Here is a 17,500-nt window from a genome sequence, read left to right on the forward strand (position 1 = left end):
ACACACATATTACTGTGACTCTAAATATACCCCCACACACACATATTACTGTGACTCTAAATATACCCACACACACACATATTACTGTGACTCTAAATATACCCACACACACATATTACTGTGACTCTAAATATACCCACACACACATATTACTGTGACTCTAAATATACCCCCACACACACATATTACTGTGACTCTAAATATACCCACACACACATATTACTGTGTCTGTAAATATACCCACACACACATATTACTGTGACTCTAAATATACCCACACACACACATATTACTGTGACTCTAAATATACCCACACACACATATTACTGTGACTCTAAATATACCCACACACACACATATTACTGTGACTCTAAATATACCCACACACACATATTACTGTGACTCTAAATATACCCACACACACATATATTACTGTGACTCTAAATATACCCCCACACACACATATATTACTGTGACTCTAAATATACCCCCCCACACACATATTACTGTGTCTGTAAATATACCCACACACACACATATTACTGTGACTCTAAATATACCCACACACACACATATTACTGTGACTCTAAATATACCCACACACACACATATTACTGTGACTCTAAATATACCCACACACACATATTACTGTGACTCTAAATATACCCCCACACACACATATTACTGTGTCTGTAAATATACCCACACACACATATTACTGTGTCTGTAAATATACCCACACACACATATTACTGTGACTCTAAATATACCCCCACACACACACATATTACTGTGACTCTTTTATCTCTCACATCCTGTACTTGCCTCACTGTGCTGAAACTAGAGTCTCTCAATGTCATTATTTTTCCCTTTTCTCTCTCTCTGTCTCTTCCTCTCTCATCTCCTGTCTGTGGTCCAGTGTAAAGGTAAATTAATGTGTGTAGGATTTGTAATAACTGACCTATGTTATGAAAACTGTACTAACACTTTGGAATGAATGAATGTGTAACCATGGTTACTGTGCTAGTCACAGATGTGTGTGAAGGAGTGTGTTTGTGTCGACGCTTCACTAAGCGTGGTGGGAGCACTGGAGAGAGTGATGCGGAGGTGTGTCGGACCACATGGAGGGAGTGTCCTGTTCACACGAGACTCCGGAGGGACGTTTATCACCCGACAGGGACAACAAATTCTCACAGCACTGAACCTGGATCATCCCATGGCCAGGTACACACAACTCATGCACATAGAAACAAATTCTCACAGCACTGAACCTGGATCATCCCATGGCCAGGTACACACAACTCATGCACATAGAAACAAATTCTCACAGCACTGAACCTGGATCATCCCATGGCCAGGTACACACAACTCATGCACATAGAAACAAATTCTCACAGCACTGAAAGTGGATCATCCCATGGCCAGGTACACACAACTCATGCACATAGAAACAAATTCTCACAGCACTGAAAGTGGATCATCCCATGGCCAGGTACACACAACTCATGCACATAGAAACAAATTCTCACAGCACTGAAAGTGGATCATCCCATGGCCAGGTACACACACATAACACACAAAACATGCTCAACACGCAGCACACACACACTCACACAAACACACACCCTCCCACACAAACAAACCAAACTCAGAATGCAACATAGACACATTCATACACACACACACACACACACACAGACACATACTTATACACGCACATACACTCTCAACACTCTAAACACATAGACATACACACGCGTGCACACACACATACACTCCCACACGAACAAACTCAGAACGCAACATAGACAGATACATATACACATACATACATACTCAACACTAAACACATACACACGCATGCACACACACATGCAACACACAACAATCACACACAAACAGACATACTCAGACAAACTCATTATGCAGATGCACACATACTCAACACAGAACACACACACACTCACACAAACAAAACACACACATTCTTAGATCACTAAAACTAGACCACCCCTTAGTCGGGTACACGCACACGCAAAACACACACACACTCAACCCACATCGCACACATACAAAACACACAGGCAAACTCATAACACACACAGACACATACAACATACCCATACACACATGCACACACACACACACACACAAATACATAAAAAAAACACACTCACAAACAAAACACAGATTTAAGACATGATTTACATACACATAAATTCACAAAACACACATGCACGCACGCGCGCACACACACGCACACACAGACACATACACATACACACACGCAGGCGCGTGCACACACACACACCCCATATTCACAGTATACACGCAGAGCACTCACACTGAACAATAGATACACAGTGTATGATGTAGGCTGTTCATTAGTTACAGACACATGCTACATTCATGTGCACTTATAAAGTAAACATTAGAATGTAAACAAAATGTATAATGTAAACAAAATTCCAAGGTGCTGTATATTAATGTATGTCCTTTCTGTCTCCACCTCTGTGTCTGTGTATTTGCCTTATGTGTCTGTGTGTATATCTGTAGTGTATAGTTGTATGTTAGGTGTGTGTGTGTTGTCTCTGTAAAACATATTGTGTTTTGTGTGTATGTAATATGTATTCTACTTGTGTGCTGTTTAGGATGGTGCTGGAGTGTGTGTGTACACACTATCTGTTAACGGCAGACGGATCAAAGACATTCATCATTCTTCTCTCTACGCTGCTACAGAGAATCAGAGATGTCACACACACACACCGCAAAACATGCTTGGATTCCATGGCCGCTGCTCGACAACTGGCTCATCAGCTGGTGGAGTTCAGCAGGGTGGAGCTCGACGATGTTCTAGTCAGGAGCGTGTTCCCACACGCGTCCTCTCTGTTCCGCTCGCAGGGTGGGGCTGTGGAGCGCGGGGCACTGCAGAGGTTGATCAGTGGGTATGTGGCAGGGAGACTGGGCTCAGGCCAGGCTGAGTTACTGACAGGTCTCCTCTGTGATCTCTACCTCAAAACAACCTGTGGAGCAAGCACAGTCCAGCCAATCCAGTTTCTCCACTCACAGTTCTCTCTGCTGCACACGCTCGTGCCAGGTCTGTCCATTGGCCAGTCCCTTGTGTTGGAGGGGCTGGTCCTAAGCAGGGATTGGTCAGTATGGAAAGAAAAGGAGGAGCCAGTGAGAGCTCTTATGTTGTGTGAGAGTATGGGTATGGTCGCCAGTGGCGTGAGTGTGTGTGCCCATCAAGACTGGGCACAAAGAGCAGAGTTTATGTTGGAGCAGGTGTGGGAGCGTTTGATGAGCCTACAGGTGCATGTGCTGCTGTCGACAGTGCGACAGCCACAGTGTGTGCTACAGTGGGCGGAGCTTAATGACACTGCTGTGGTAGAGTGTGTTGACCCCACTGAGCTTGACCTCATCTGGCAAATAAGTGGTGCTCACGCTGTCACCCATCAGGCTTTGGGGCGAATCGTCACGGTAACCTTCTGCAAACGGTTGCAGGTTGGTGGGTGCAGGTACGCCCACGTCGGGCTCCACCCGGCCGCACCAGTACACGCACATACACTGCTGCTGTGTGCACCCACACCAGGACTGCTTCAGCAGTGTGTGTGTGTGTGTGAGGGAGCTCTCACAATGCTGCAGCGAGTTTGCCAGCCGCTTTTAAGACAAACACTCCCTCCTCATCAGACACGAAACAGCGACGTCTGTCAAACCCCTGTTCTCAACCACTCACAGAACACTTCCCCTGTTCTCGACCACTCACAGAACTCTTCCCCTGTTCTCGACCACTCACAGAACTCTTCCCCTGTTCTCAAGCACTCACAGAACACTCCCCCTGTTCCCGCCCAGTCAGACTCTGGCGGCCCAGTGGTTTGTGCAGTGCTGCCTGTAGGTGGCATGTTTGAGTTGCTGTTGCATGATGCTCTGTCGCACGCCAGTTACCATGGTTACACAGAGAGTTGCAGGCTGCTGGCTGAAGCTCTGCTGAGCGTGCCCAGAACTCTGGGTTTGCACAAACCCCACCTGCAAACATTGCCTCGTTCCCTTTGTAACCAAAGGCAGCAGAGTGCTGTGGGGTCAGGCGGGTCAGAGTTCAGGTCAAGCCTGGTGTGTGTAGAGTCTGTGAGCTGTAAACAGCAGTTGGTTGTGTCTGTATTAGAGTGTGCAGTCAGGATGCTGTGTGTTAGTGCTGTGTTACACACTGCGCCCCACACACGCACACATACACACTTACGTTCAGTCACATACTCACACACAGACAAAAAAACACACCGAACTATTTCACACAAAGAGGAGGAGGAAGAAGAGGACAGAAACCTCTGATCAGTATTGTCTCATCTCTAAATTCTTTATAAAATGATTGTCTTAATGGTCAAAAAGCAAATAAAAATGATGATCAGGGAAAACGTACCATCGGGCTTCTTTCTGTTCACACTGTCATTAACACTACCCCTGAGTCCTAACCCTCTACATACAAACATCACAGTCATAATTAAACTAACCAACAATTTTCATCACATGATCTCCAGTCTCGATGAGGTAATTAACCTAGACTATGCCTCTCATCAAGTAACCTATAAAATCTAATCCCCTAACCATCAAATAGGCCATGCTATTTATGGAAACTAATATTAACTAAACTGTTAATCTAACCTAATCCCATTCCAAACTCCAAACTTCATTTTATCTGATACATTATTTTCTGTATAAACAAATACCACACACTGGCATTTAAATAGTCACTGATCACCTTCCTATTGTGCCTATCCATGTTGTGGCTTTGGACACATAATCAGTGTTAAAGTACATAAAGATTCAAACAGTCTCATCTGATCAACTGGTTTGTTGTCCACAGGGTTTTAGACTGAATACATATGGATTCAAACAGTCTGATCTGATCAACTGGTTTAATGTCCACAGGGTTTTAGACTGAATACATATAGATGCAAACAGTCTCATTTGATCAACTGGTTTAATGTCCTCAGGGTTTTAGACTGAATTGGTCCTTCACTCTGTCTTTGTGTGATCTGGAATTGCATCACCATGGTTACAGTAAAGGACTGGCTGTCTCTCGCCGAGATGTGTTAATAGAGGCTGTATGTTTGTGATGTGTAAGGTTTAAATGATTTAATTTTCACACAAACACCAGACATGAGTGTTTTTGAGTGAAGTCGTAAATTAGTCCATAAATAAAACTCTGTGTGAAACATGAGGTCATAAATACAAGGTTTTTAATGTCATAATGCCATTATGCATTTCACATTAATATTCTTACATTACTAGACAGACATTACACGTGCACTGACAGTCATCTCTTAGATTTGTCTTATTCTGGTCTATTGTATGTACACAGGGTTACGTACAGCCCATGAGGGGGCTATGCTTCTGCAAGATTAACGCAGACTTCCTTGGATTAGGGTTTAGTATGATAGTTCAGAGAAACCCAACATGTGGTGAAATCCAGCTTTTAAATTATTTGAGTTATTTAGATTTTTATTTTTAGATATTTATGTAGATTTCTCAGAACCCATGTCATGGCATTTGAATATCTTCAGAACAGTAAAAGCAAGAAAAAAGCTTATAAATATTCGATTCCTTTTCAGGCTCGTTTCAGTTAGGATGCTGCAGTACTTCTCACCAGTTCTACACCCTGAATCTAAGCTTAGAACTTGTCAAATAGCTCTCCACATAGTTCCAGGGTTTATGTCAATGTTCGAGGGGAGAAAATAAAGTGTGACCAAGATCTTATTAAACTCACTAGTCAAGAGGAAGGGACAACCCCAGTCCAGCGTGTGAAAAATGTCCAAAAAATTATCTTCATAAACTTATTCATATTTTCCAGAAACTACATGCTTTAAAAATGTCAGCACTGCAACAATCACAAAATGTAATTTTTTTTAAAAATTTAAATGTAATTTTTTTAAAAACTCTTTTTCTGTTTTCTCTAGATTTGTTCCCCATTACAGTTGGACATATGTAATGTCAGCACAGTTTCTCTGATCCACCACATGTATATGTATATATGGTCATACAGTAGTCCATTAGATTTACACAAATGGTTTTGGGTTAAGAGACAGGTCAAACAGGGTTACTGTGTGGAGGTTAGGGTTAGGGTTAGGGTTAGAGTAGGTTAAAGTACGGGTTTTTAGTAGAGTAAGTAGTGGTGCTTAATTAAGCTAATAACACATTAACGTTGGTGAAATTCATGTAAAGTTAAGTGTGTGCTAGGTTGACAGAGGTAACATGGCAGGGGTGGCATTAAATTCTCATTATGTTGAATAGTAATGCAAGAACAAGCAGAGCCCAGCTGACAGGTGAAGTCTGGGGTTTGTAGGCGGATAAACTAACAGGTGAAACCTGGGATCTGAAGGCTGATAAGAGAAGCTGGTTGATGAGGAGGGGAGGCTGGCATCCCACCCAGGAGACCAATCATAATCTGAGAAAAAATAATGTGACAGGTCAAAATACAGACTATTACTTAAAAAAAAACTCTTTATAACTTGAAAACGGACACTTCATTGGACAGAGAGCTTGAGTTAAAGAGAGTGTATAATAACAAAATTGTGAGACACCAAAAAAGAGTAAAAGCACTAAAGGAATAGTAAACAGTAAAAGTTTAGTATGGTGACACTGCAGTGTTGGGCAGCAGATAGAGGAGAAACTTTACTTTGCAATATGTCTCTCTCTCTCTCTCGCGCGCACGCACGCGCTCTCCCTCTCACTCTCTCTCTCCAGACCCAGTCAAATGTCCGCAAAGTGATTTACAGCCCCGTCCTCATACACCTAACCCTGACCCTAACCCTAACCCTGACCCTGACCCTAACCCTGACCCTGACCCTGACCCTAACCCTGACCCTGACCCTGACGCTAACCCTGACCCTGACCCTGACCCTGACCCTGACGCTAACCCTGACCCTGACCCTGACCCTGACCCTAACCCTGACCCTGACCCTGACCCTGACCCTGACCCTAACCCTGACCCTGACCCTGACGCTAACCCTGACCCTGACCGTGCTCAGCAATAGACAGATAAGAGTAAATTACCACTGAGGACAGATCGGACGACAGCCCACTAAGGACGAGCTGAAGATCGGTTCAGAGTGTAGCAGCCTGTGATGAACCAAACTCAGTGCCAACATTTCAGTCCATATTCCTCTACTCAGGTGTAGATCGTATACAATAAAAAGAAAAATTATGGAATAATTTTGGACTTTAACTTAAAACAAACCCTGACACTATAAATGTGTTACATGGCTTTGTCACATGAGGATGACCTGTTAAGTAATGTTTTCTCGAGTTCTAAATTAATTCATAATGCATGAGCGTTGGTATTTTAGCAAATGTAGAATGTCATAGAAACAATGAGACTCACGTTATTAAATGATTTCTCAGTTAGAGAAGGTTATTCAAAAATGCTTAAATGGAGTTCAGTCTAACACTTCACAGACTTTGAGAAGGATCTTCTCCTTCTAGACAAGGAGGACCCCAAGGTAGATAGCAGCACTCCCATGTCTGAATCAGATGAAAACCTTACACCTTGTTATCCTCAGGTCAGTCAGTCAGTCATCATATAGTCTGTCCTACATGAGTCCTATACGTGTCAGCCTCAGCTCGAAACCACATGCTTATTTCTCCAAAAAATCAGTCAGCCCAGTCTCGACCCAGTCAGCCCAGTCTCCGCCCAGTCTCCGCCCAGTCTCCGCCCAGTCAGCCCAGTCTCAGCCCAGTCTCCACCCAGTCTCAGCCCAGTCTCAGTCCAGTCTCCGCCCAGTCTCAGCCCAGTCAGCCCAGTCTCCGCCCAGTCTCAGCCCAGTCTCAGCACAGTCTCAGCCCAGTCTTGACCCAGTCAGCCCAGTCTCCGCCCAGTCTCAGCCCAGTCTCAGCCCAGTCTTGACCCAGTCAGCCCAGTCTCCGCCCAGTCTCAGCCCAGTCTCAGCCCAGTCTCGACCCAGTCAGCCCAGTCTCAGCCCAGTCTCCACCCAGTCTCAGCCCAGTCTCGGCACAGTCTCGACCCAGTCTCAGCCCAGTCTCAGCCCAGTCTCGACCCAGTCAGCCCAGTCAGCCCAGTCTCGACCCAGTCTCAGCCCAGTCTCTGCCCAGTCTCAGCCCAGTCTCAGCCCAGTCTCGACCCAGTCAGCCCAGTCAGCCCAGTCTCGACCCAGTCTCAGCCCAGTCTCTGCCCAGTCTTGACCCAGTCTCAGCCCAGTCTCAGCCCAGTCTCAGCCCAGTCTCAGCGCTTTAGAGGATCTGTTATGGTAAAAGACTCCTCTTGTACCAACACCAAGTCCCTCACATGGCGTCCTAGAATAAGCCTCAGTAACTCTCACACCCAGTCTGGCCCTGCCTGGTTTTGTCCTCCCCTCCCTCTCCCTGCCTACATGCATAAGGTCGTATCAGTCTGGTAGACTGAAGGTAGCAAGACTGTTGTCTTTGTCTGTTTCTGCTTGTTCCCTTGTGTATAGTTTAGAGGATAATTTGTGTTTGAGGCAAATGTGCCATAGTTCAATCTGAAGCCAATTCAGTTCAATAATAGATTCATTCTGGACAGTTTCTGTACTACTTGATTGTTGGCATAACCATTGATATTTGTGTTTCCATACTCTCGAGTATGTGATGAATCATTTCCTAGTTTACCGAATGTGGTGATCCAGAAACTTGGTTATCGAGGAGAGTTGAATTTGGAGCATTACTGTATTGGTCATATTAATGCTATAATTTAATATATGTTAATGCTAAAAATAAAGAATTATTTTGAGTACTTTCTAGGGCAGTGAGCTATACATATAGTTTTTCTGAGCAATTGAATTTTACTGGGGTTCATATTATAAAGTAGGTTATGGTCATAGATGGATGATATTAGCGCAATATTCACAGTGAACCATTAAGTAGAATTTATCCATACCACTGGCATGACAGCTGGATCAAATCAGATGGGAGCTCTGACTGAGTCTGAACTGCTCTTGTTGTGAAACTTGTGGATCTTTCAATCCTGTGATTGTTGTGCAGTGTTGTTTATACTGTGATAATTTTGTGACAGTGGTTTGTAACCCTGTCTTAATGATGTTATGTTATAATATCATAAATGAAATTTTTTTTTGGGCAGCCCGTGGCCTAAAGCTTAGAGAAGCAGGCTTGTGACAAAAAGGTCGCTAGTTTGATTCCTAGGACCGGCAACATCTACAGCTGAAGTGTCCTTAGGCGAGGCACTGAATCCCCAACTGCTCACTGCTCCAGGTCTGTGTGTGCCCACTGCTCCAGGTCTGTGTGTGCTCACTGACCACTGCTCCAGGTCTGTGTGTGCTCACTGACCACTGCTCCAGGTCTGTGTGTGCTCACTGACCACTGCTCCAGGTCTGTATGTGCTCACTGCTCACTGCTCCTAGTGTGTATGTGTGCGTGTTCACTACTTCAGATGGGTTAAATGCAGAGTCTGGATTTCCCCTCAGGGATTAACACAGTATCTCAACAACAACAACAAAAAAACGTTTGATGTCTTACTGCATAATCTGTTGTGGCAAGTCTTGGCACAGGTGCTGCAGACTGGCCCTTCGATAAAAGGTGGAAATCCACGCACATTCCTACCAAAACATTATACATTTCTTTAATGTTACATCAATATTACTATAAGAGACACAGCACAACACAGCTATAACATTGCTATAGTATTTAGACACAACAATAGCATTTCTACAGCACTCAGACACAACACCAATGACATTGCTATAGTATTTAGACACAACAATAGCATTTCTACAGCACTCAGACACAACACCAATGACATTGCTATAGTATCCAGACTCAACACACCAATAACATTACTTTGGTATTCAGAAACAACACACCAATAACATTACTTTGGTATTCAGAAACAACACACCAATAACATTGCTATAGTATCCAGACACACCAATAACATTACTATAGTGTCCAGACACAACATAACAACTAAGAAAAGCAAAGTTCCTTCACACACTGTCATAAACACTATGTGCCTCCAAAAGAACGAGACTGTAATCCAAAGACAAAATAAAGATATTTACATTCTGGGTTTCCCTCTCCAAAGGAACCCATTTAAAGGAAGACAAAATAAAGATATTTACATTCTGGGTTTCCCTCTCCAAAGGAACCCATTTAAAGGAAGACAAAATAAAGATATTTACATTCTGGGTTTCCCTCTCCAAAGGAACCCATTTAAAGGAAGACAAAATAAAGATATTTACATTCTGGGTTTCCCTCTCCAAAGGAACCCATTTAAAGGAAACAGCTTCACATGGCTTAATGCACCAGAGGAGAGACCAAGAAACATCAAGTTTCTCTCACTCCTTCCTGGTCATAGACACTGTCTACTACCAAACAGATGAACCCGTCATCTAAAGACAGGCTTAAACAATATATTTTACATTATATTTTTTCCTCCAAACTGAAATATAAAGGGATGTCTTAAGGTGGCTTTGTGTATCAATGGAATGTCTTAGCAATGCCAAATTTCTCTCACACTTTAACGACCATAAACACCATGTATTAATACTACAAGAATGACCATAAACACCATGTATTAATACTGCAAGAATGACCATAAACACAATGTATTAATACTGCAAGAATGACCATAAACACCATGTATTAATACTGCAAGAATGACCATAAACACCATGTATTAATACTACAAGAATGACCATAAACACCATGTATTAATACTACAAGAATGACCATAAACATCATGTATTAATACTACAAGAATGACACGCTGTGCTGAGGACAAAGCAAAAAGTTTCATGTTAATTGTTTATAGCTCTGCACAAAACCATGATAAGGCTTAACATAAATTTAGTGTGTTTTCTTTAGATTACAGCTTCGTTTTGTTAGTAAACAGTGTTTGTGAGAGAAATTTGCTGATCATAGAGGTATTATTTATAGTGCAGGGTCCCACTGAGCTACTGTAGGATGAAGAACACTCTTCTCTCCTGTATCTCTCTAGTGCAGGATGAAGAACACTCTTCTCTCCTGTATCTCTCTAGTGCAGGATGAAGAACACTCTTCTCTCCTGTATCTCTCTACTGCAGGATGAAGAACACTCTTCTCTCCTGTATCTCTCTAGTGCAGGATGAAGAACACTCTTGGTAGTATTGCCCTTTTCCCCCAACCGTTGGGCTTAATCAAAGGCACCCAATGATTTTGTTTTGTAGAGGGAGTTACTTATGTACATCCCAGTGATTCGCCTGCACATTGGTGATAGTTATGCGTGCAAAAAGAAAAGAAAATATAAATAAATATATGTTCTAAAGAAGCAACTGGTCTCAGTTTAGACCCAAAGCCATATTTGGAGAGACCGATGGCCAAGACCGAGACAAGTTCAAGACAAGACAAAATGTGCGGAGTTCAGACTTCAGTCAGAGTCCAAACTCAGACACCACCGCGCTGTCCTTCTGACACAACACAACATTATTATAGTACTTACACACAACACAACATTATTATAGTACTTACACACAACACAACATTATTATAGTACTTACACACAACACAACATTATTATAGTACTTACACACAACACAAGCATAACATTAGTACAACATCTATACACAATACAATCATGGCATTATAATAACTACAGATATTTTCTACCAAAATATCACTGCTACCTCTCAATATTACAAATATTTGATGAATTACAAAAGTAGCACTATCCAAAAAAAGTATTTCATATTGCTTTACAAAGACAAATAACACAAAGCACATATGAAAGAAAAAAATTAATTAGTCATGAGATATTGAATTGAAAAAAGCTTTTACATCATCAGCAGTAAGTTATGTAACAGGCAGTTTATTGACAGTCATGCCATTAATGATTTTGGGTTGGTGTCCACTGGGACGATACAGATGATCACAACTGTACTCACCCGATGCCATAGTTACACACAAATATAGTGCCTTCTGGGCTTCTTGAGAACTCCTCAATTCCACTAGAGCAAATGTGCACAGCACAGCCCAGTTTATAACTCTGTGCCCACACAAGCTGAAAGAAACACACATTCACTCACACAGAGCAATTTAAATGACATCAAATTCAGTATTAGTATGGAAGGGGTGCTGTGGACTTACACACACACACAAAGTAACACACCTGGTTGAAGTGTCCACACACCCGTGTACAACTATTGTTTTTGTGGGTGTATGCAGCAGACTCACTGCTCCAGGTCTGAACTGCGTTCTCCACACTGAAGGGTATAGATGGTTCACCCACCCAAATGTTTTCCTCCACGAGATTAAACGCAGGGTGGGCTCTTCGCGCCAGGGCAACCACAGGATTATGGGATGCCTTACATCGCTGCGCCCACGCTCTCGCGCCTCTGGCCAAGGAATCGTCCCATGTCTGCACACACACACAACTCATTTCTGATTTGGAATGAAAGTGACACTTTTTAACGTTTTGTTTCATGTTTATTCAATAGCCTCAGTGGATTCCCCTCCTTAATTTTATCAGTAGCTATTTCTCAGTGAAATTGACAAAGATCTGAGTGCAATTCTGTCCTTTGCTTTGTGCTTTTCCCTGATTTTGAATGCATTCTCATCTTTTGTTACGAAGAGAGGGATTTATGCAGATGAATTTAACTTAATAAAACAGATTCTGGGTTTTTTGTGACAAAATGTGTGTGCGTGTGTGTGTGTTTGAGAGAGAGAGAGAGAGAGAGAGAGAAATCTAATAATTCAGCAATATTGTCACTACAGTGAAACACAATAAGAACTATGCTCCAGTTTTAAGGAGCCATTAAAGCTACACACACCTGTCATACGGCCCTCTCTGTTTCCAAGACAACCACGGATAGCGTTACCCAGTATATCTCAGCTCGGGATCTCATTTTTAATGCATGGTTGAAAGTCATTATCATGTTTAACGATGTAGGCCTACACGACGCTCGTCTTCATAAATTCATCCACTAACCACATTCACGCAGAACTCGTGAATCTCTCTCTCTCTATTTCTCTGTCTGTCTCTTTGTATCTACCCTCTCGCGTACGCACGCATTCTCTCACATGAAAACACAACTGAAAACATCCCAGTACGTTTAAATTTCTGGAAATACGTATAAGCGAGTTTATGACGACTCTATACGACTCTCACACAAACTATTAAAATAGCAGAAACTAAAACGATTATCGGCATTAAAGTGTTTTAAAAACCTAAGAAAACTTAATGATCAACTACTTTTGAGCCATTTCTTACCATATAGCGCTTGTTGCTCGCAGGTGGACTCACGCGGTCGCGCTGTGCCTTGTGAGCCTGCAAACACCTGTTAATAAAATCAGGTTCGGTGATGTCCGGTAATTGCGCGAACACACCGGGAAAACGCAGGACAAGAGCCGGAATCCATGACAGAGCATAAAACGCATTCATTCTCAGCTTCAGGCTTGAATTTGAACTCATTAATTCTAAAACCTCCGTTAAGCTGCCGGTTCGTGATGTCAAATGATTCGTGAGACAGTTGAGCCGTGAAAGCAGAAGAAACACACACACTCACACACACGCACACATCCTTGTTCCTAAAAACACCCACTTTATCACGAACGTGACGTGCGTACGCCTTCCTACATCCCAAGACAGAGGAGCAATGAATCATCAACCTCTTATTAAATACAGAGTGCCAGTTTTCTGGTTATTATTTGGAATAATAATATAGTAATGGTAAATGGTCAGCAGCGCTGTTCTCTCTTCCCATTGAACTAAAATGACGGTTCAAGTAGAGTGAAAGTTGCTAATGACTTCATTTCCCATAATCCTCTTTGGGAATCAGCTTAATTTGAGAAATATACCAACCAGACCAAGCTGTTATGCTCTGGTTTATAACAAGTAGTAAATGAATATTAATTAGGAAATTAGGAAAATGTCAGGGAAGTGCCTCTCTAGGCAGTGATAGCAGGTGGGTGTGAACATATGAACAGTGTCAGGCTTGACAGCTTTTCGACTGATGACTTGTAAGGTTTATTTGCTGTTTTTATCTTTAATCTTTTTTTAAGTTGTCTGAGATGTTTTTGTTTGTTAGACAGAAACCAGTCAGGAGCGCCATGCAAGGCAGAGGAGTAACACCAGACAAATAAAATGTGTAAAGTCAGTATATTCCACATTTGCTCTGGTATCGGAATTCAAAGTACAGTGGATATCTTTATTAAACCCCTCTTACTGAGTTCCTGACTTGAAATTAGAGAAACTATAACACAGAGTGTGAGACGGTGAGAGAATGAGAGAGAAAGACAGGCAAGAAAGGGCACTGTGAACCCTGCCTCTCTTTGCCTTTCCCCATTCTCCTGTTTTTATTCTGCAGCTGATGGGCGTTCAGGAGCTGTACATGAGCTTGACGGCAAAACGCCAGCTGTGATTCCATTTTCCCGCCTTTCCTCCTAGAGCCTTAGTTTTGTCGTGTTGCTGATCTTCTGAGCTATGGCCATCGCAGCTTGTCCAAAATGACAAGCTGGTCATTTGTGAGGAATTGCAGAGAAGACACTCACCCCAGGCACAGATGTGTTCTGGGACCCTGATGGCCCACCATTGGCTGGACTTGCACAAGTTCCATCACTGTATCACTTTGGCTCCGTTGCAGCACAAGGAGTTCTTGTCATTGGCTTGACAGAGGAGACAGTTGTGGACTAAGAGGTGCTGTGAGGGGTCATAGCCCCCCTTTCATCACCCGGAAAACCTCCCCCCTCCTCCCCTCCAGCAAGGCCCCTCATGCATGTCCCAACACTGGTCATTCTTGAAGTTGTTGGTCTGGGTGATCCATTGAAACCAAACAGAGGGTTTGTCATGGTGGTATCATCCTCACCCTCTGTTTCTGTCTCACTGGCCTCATTGCTGAGGACTGTTACCACCTGTCTCTTTTTCTCCTGGCAGTGATGTCTGGAATCCCCCTGGGTGCAGACTGCTGTTCCACAGAGCACCACAAACCCTAGCCAGTCCTTTCTTAGCTGTGGCACAACCAGGAGAGCAGCCACAACTCCCATGATCATGGGCCACTCACCAGTGGGATCCTTTACCCTGCAGTGGGACCATTTATCTCCACAGTGGGACACTCTCTCTCCCTAGCGGTGGCTGGCATATAGCACCTCACTGTGAACACAGGCAGCGCCTTGTGAGGCATGGGCATGGGCTGCTACCCCTGACTGATGGAGCAGCCAGCCAGGTCTTCTGGTCTCAAGGAACTCCAGGATCAGTCAGAATTGGCTCACAGTGGGGAGGTGGGGAGTGCACCAGGCTCACCAGGAGCCTCTTCTGGGAGCTAGGATGGTCTTTTCCCATCTTCTGCCATCCTTCAGTAGACCCATTAGGCAATAGTGTGCTCTGTGGCGTTCACCATCACAGGCTGGTTGGCATGGAAGCTCTGATGAATGTTGTTTTTGTTTAGCGTCAGGAGGCAGCAGAGAAACTGATACATGGCAACCCACTCGACTACGTGGGGTGCTGTACCACCTGGATCAGCTGAGTCTGCTTGGGATTAACAGGAAGGTTGGTCCTGTATGCCCACTCATAGAACTGCTATGTAGCAGAAACCTGGGGAAGACCCATTCATGTTAGGATCTCTCTCTTTAGTATATTGTAATCCTCAGTATATTGTCAGGAACAACATAGTAAGCACAATGGGCCTCCCTAGTTAAGAAGGGCGCCAGAAACTGTGACAACACTCTTTTTGGCCAGTGCTCCCACTCCATAACATTTTCAAAGGTGCATAGGTAAGCTTCAACTCAGCCCCTAACAACCTGATCGTTTTCAGCCTCTCCTGATTTACAAGAGCCCCTGTTGTTAATTTGACAGTTTTGTATAAATGGGACTCTAAGTAAAATGTATCGTTGTGAGGTGTGTGAGCAGTTGTCTGACCTTGTCCCAATTTCCATCTAACATTTCTGGTTTTGGAAGTTGTCCTGCTTTGATATATGGTTGCCTTAACTCTGGCCTGGCTTATGATTTGGATTAGGTTTGTGTCCCAGAAAATTTGCTTTCAAAAATAAGTATCAGCTCTGCGAATGGATCCGCAATCTGTTTCAGTACAGAATACCTCATCTGGATTGGCTGTTTCAGTACAGAATAGCTCATCTGGATTGGCTGTTTCAGTACAGAATAGCTCATCTGGACTGACTGTTTCGGTACAGAATAGCTCATCTGGACTGACTGTTTCAGTACAGAATACCTCATCTGGATTGGCTGTTTCAGTACAGAATACCTCATCTGGATTGGCTGTTTCAGTACAGAATAGCTCATCTGGACTGACTGTTTCGGTACAGAATAGCTCACCTGGATTGGCTGTTTCAGTACAGAATACCTCATCTGGATTGGCTGTTTCAGTACAGAATACCTCATCTGGAATGACTGTTTCGGTACAGAATACCTCATCTGGATTGGCTGTTTCAGTACAGAATAGCTCATCTGGATTGGCTGCTGAACTCCTCTACGTCAGCTTGTCCGCCCGCTGCTGCTGCTAATCTGCCTGATCAAACCTTTTTGACTTTTTTTGGTCCTGAGGAAGGCTGTTTGAGCAACATCCAAAAACACTAAAAAGCAAAACAATCCTACATCACATGCTTTTAGAACCTTGCAAGAATGTCATTTTTCTAACATTACAGCCCAGCCACAGACTGGCCATTGGGAGGATAGGGAAATTTTCCGGTGGGCTGGTCTTTTGAGGGCTGATCTCCCCCCCAACCCCATTATAATATAGCCTATATACAGATATTCAACAGGTCACCTTAGCTGTAGCGAAACGACCGGTGCAATCCGTAATAGCAGTTAGCAGCTGTCATCACCACTGAAAGTATCTAGCACTCCGGCAGTTAGTATCTAGCACATGTTAGAAGTACCTAGCACTCATTGCCGAAACATGGATAGAAAGACAAAACCCACAGCCAGCGGTGCAGAGACAGTGCGCCAGAAAAAGAGAAAGGCATTGCCGGCTGACGCTGCACAGCGCGCTAAGACAACGGATTTATTTAAGTAGGCTACAGGTGAAGATGAGGACAGGGGCAAAGAGGCAGAAACATCAGAGAGTGAGTAGCGAACAGGTGCTTTGTCATTTTCATCCACCCTCAAGCAAACACACCACACACCCCTCATCCACCCCCAAATAAACACACTACACACCCCTCATCTACCCCAAATAAACACAATACACACCCCTCATCCACCCCCAAATATATACACCACACACCCCTCATCCACCCCAAATAAACATGCTACACACCCCTCATCTACCCCAAATAAACACAACACACACCCCTCATCCACTCCCAAACAAACACAATACACACCCCTCATCCACCCCAAATAAACATTCTACACACCCCTCATCTACCCCCAAACACAATATATACCCCTCATCTACCCCAAATAAACACAATACACACCCCTCATCCACCCCCAAATAAGCACAACACACACCCCTCATCTACCCCAAATAAACATGCTACACACCCCTCATCTACCCCAAATTAACACAATACACACCCCTCATCT

General features: G+C 43.5%; 2 protein-coding genes across 2 annotated transcripts; one reads left to right on the forward strand and one right to left on the reverse strand.

Moving 5' to 3' along the window:
- The first annotated feature begins 913 nt into the window (after nt 1-913).
- On the forward strand, nt 914-5,375 carry bbs10 (Bardet-Biedl syndrome 10). The gene is made up of 3 exons (XM_030790417.1): nt 914-1,224; nt 2,652-4,208; nt 5,357-5,375. Exons 1-3 carry the CDS (start codon nt 1,034-1,036, stop codon nt 5,373-5,375), a joined length of 1,767 nt encoding a protein of 588 aa, XP_030646277.1. The 5' UTR covers nt 914-1,033.
- An 897-nt stretch (nt 5,376-6,272) lies between these two features.
- On the reverse strand, nt 6,273-13,399 carry glipr1b (GLI pathogenesis-related 1b). The gene is made up of 5 exons (XM_030790419.1): nt 13,229-13,399; nt 12,128-12,376; nt 11,904-12,019; nt 9,502-9,581; nt 6,273-6,439 (listed from the first exon to the last, which is right to left on the reverse strand). The coding sequence occupies exons 1-5, from the start codon at nt 13,397-13,399 to the stop codon at nt 6,273-6,275; spliced, it is 783 nt and encodes a 260-aa protein (XP_030646279.1).
- Between the last annotated feature and the right edge of the window lie 4,101 nt (nt 13,400-17,500).

The sequence above is a fragment of the Chanos chanos genome, chromosome 13 (genome assembly GCF_902362185.1).
Source record: "Chanos chanos chromosome 13, fChaCha1.1, whole genome shotgun sequence".
NCBI lineage: Eukaryota > Metazoa > Chordata > Actinopteri > Gonorynchiformes > Chanidae > Chanos > Chanos chanos.

Bases quoted from the DNA above. Each gene is read 5' to 3' on its own strand.
- glipr1b (XM_030790419.1), bottom strand. From the start codon at position 13,399: ATGAATGCGTTTTATGCTCTGTCATGGATTCCGGCTCTTGTCCTGCGT. The intron at 12,020-12,127 runs GTGTGTTACTTT...TGTTTCTTTCAG, and splicing joins TGTGTGGACACTTCAACCAG to CTTGTGTGGGCACAGAGTTA. The intron at 6,440-9,501 runs GTAAGACATCAA...ATTTTTTCTCAG, and splicing joins TTGCCACAACAGATTATGCA to ATTATGATTGGTCTCCTGGG.
- bbs10 (XM_030790417.1), top strand. From the start codon at position 1,034: ATGTGTGTGAAGGAGTGTGTTTGTGTCGACGCTTCACTAAGCGTGGTG. The intron at 1,225-2,651 runs GTACACACAACT...TGTGCTGTTTAG, and splicing joins CTGGATCATCCCATGGCCAG to GATGGTGCTGGAGTGTGTGT.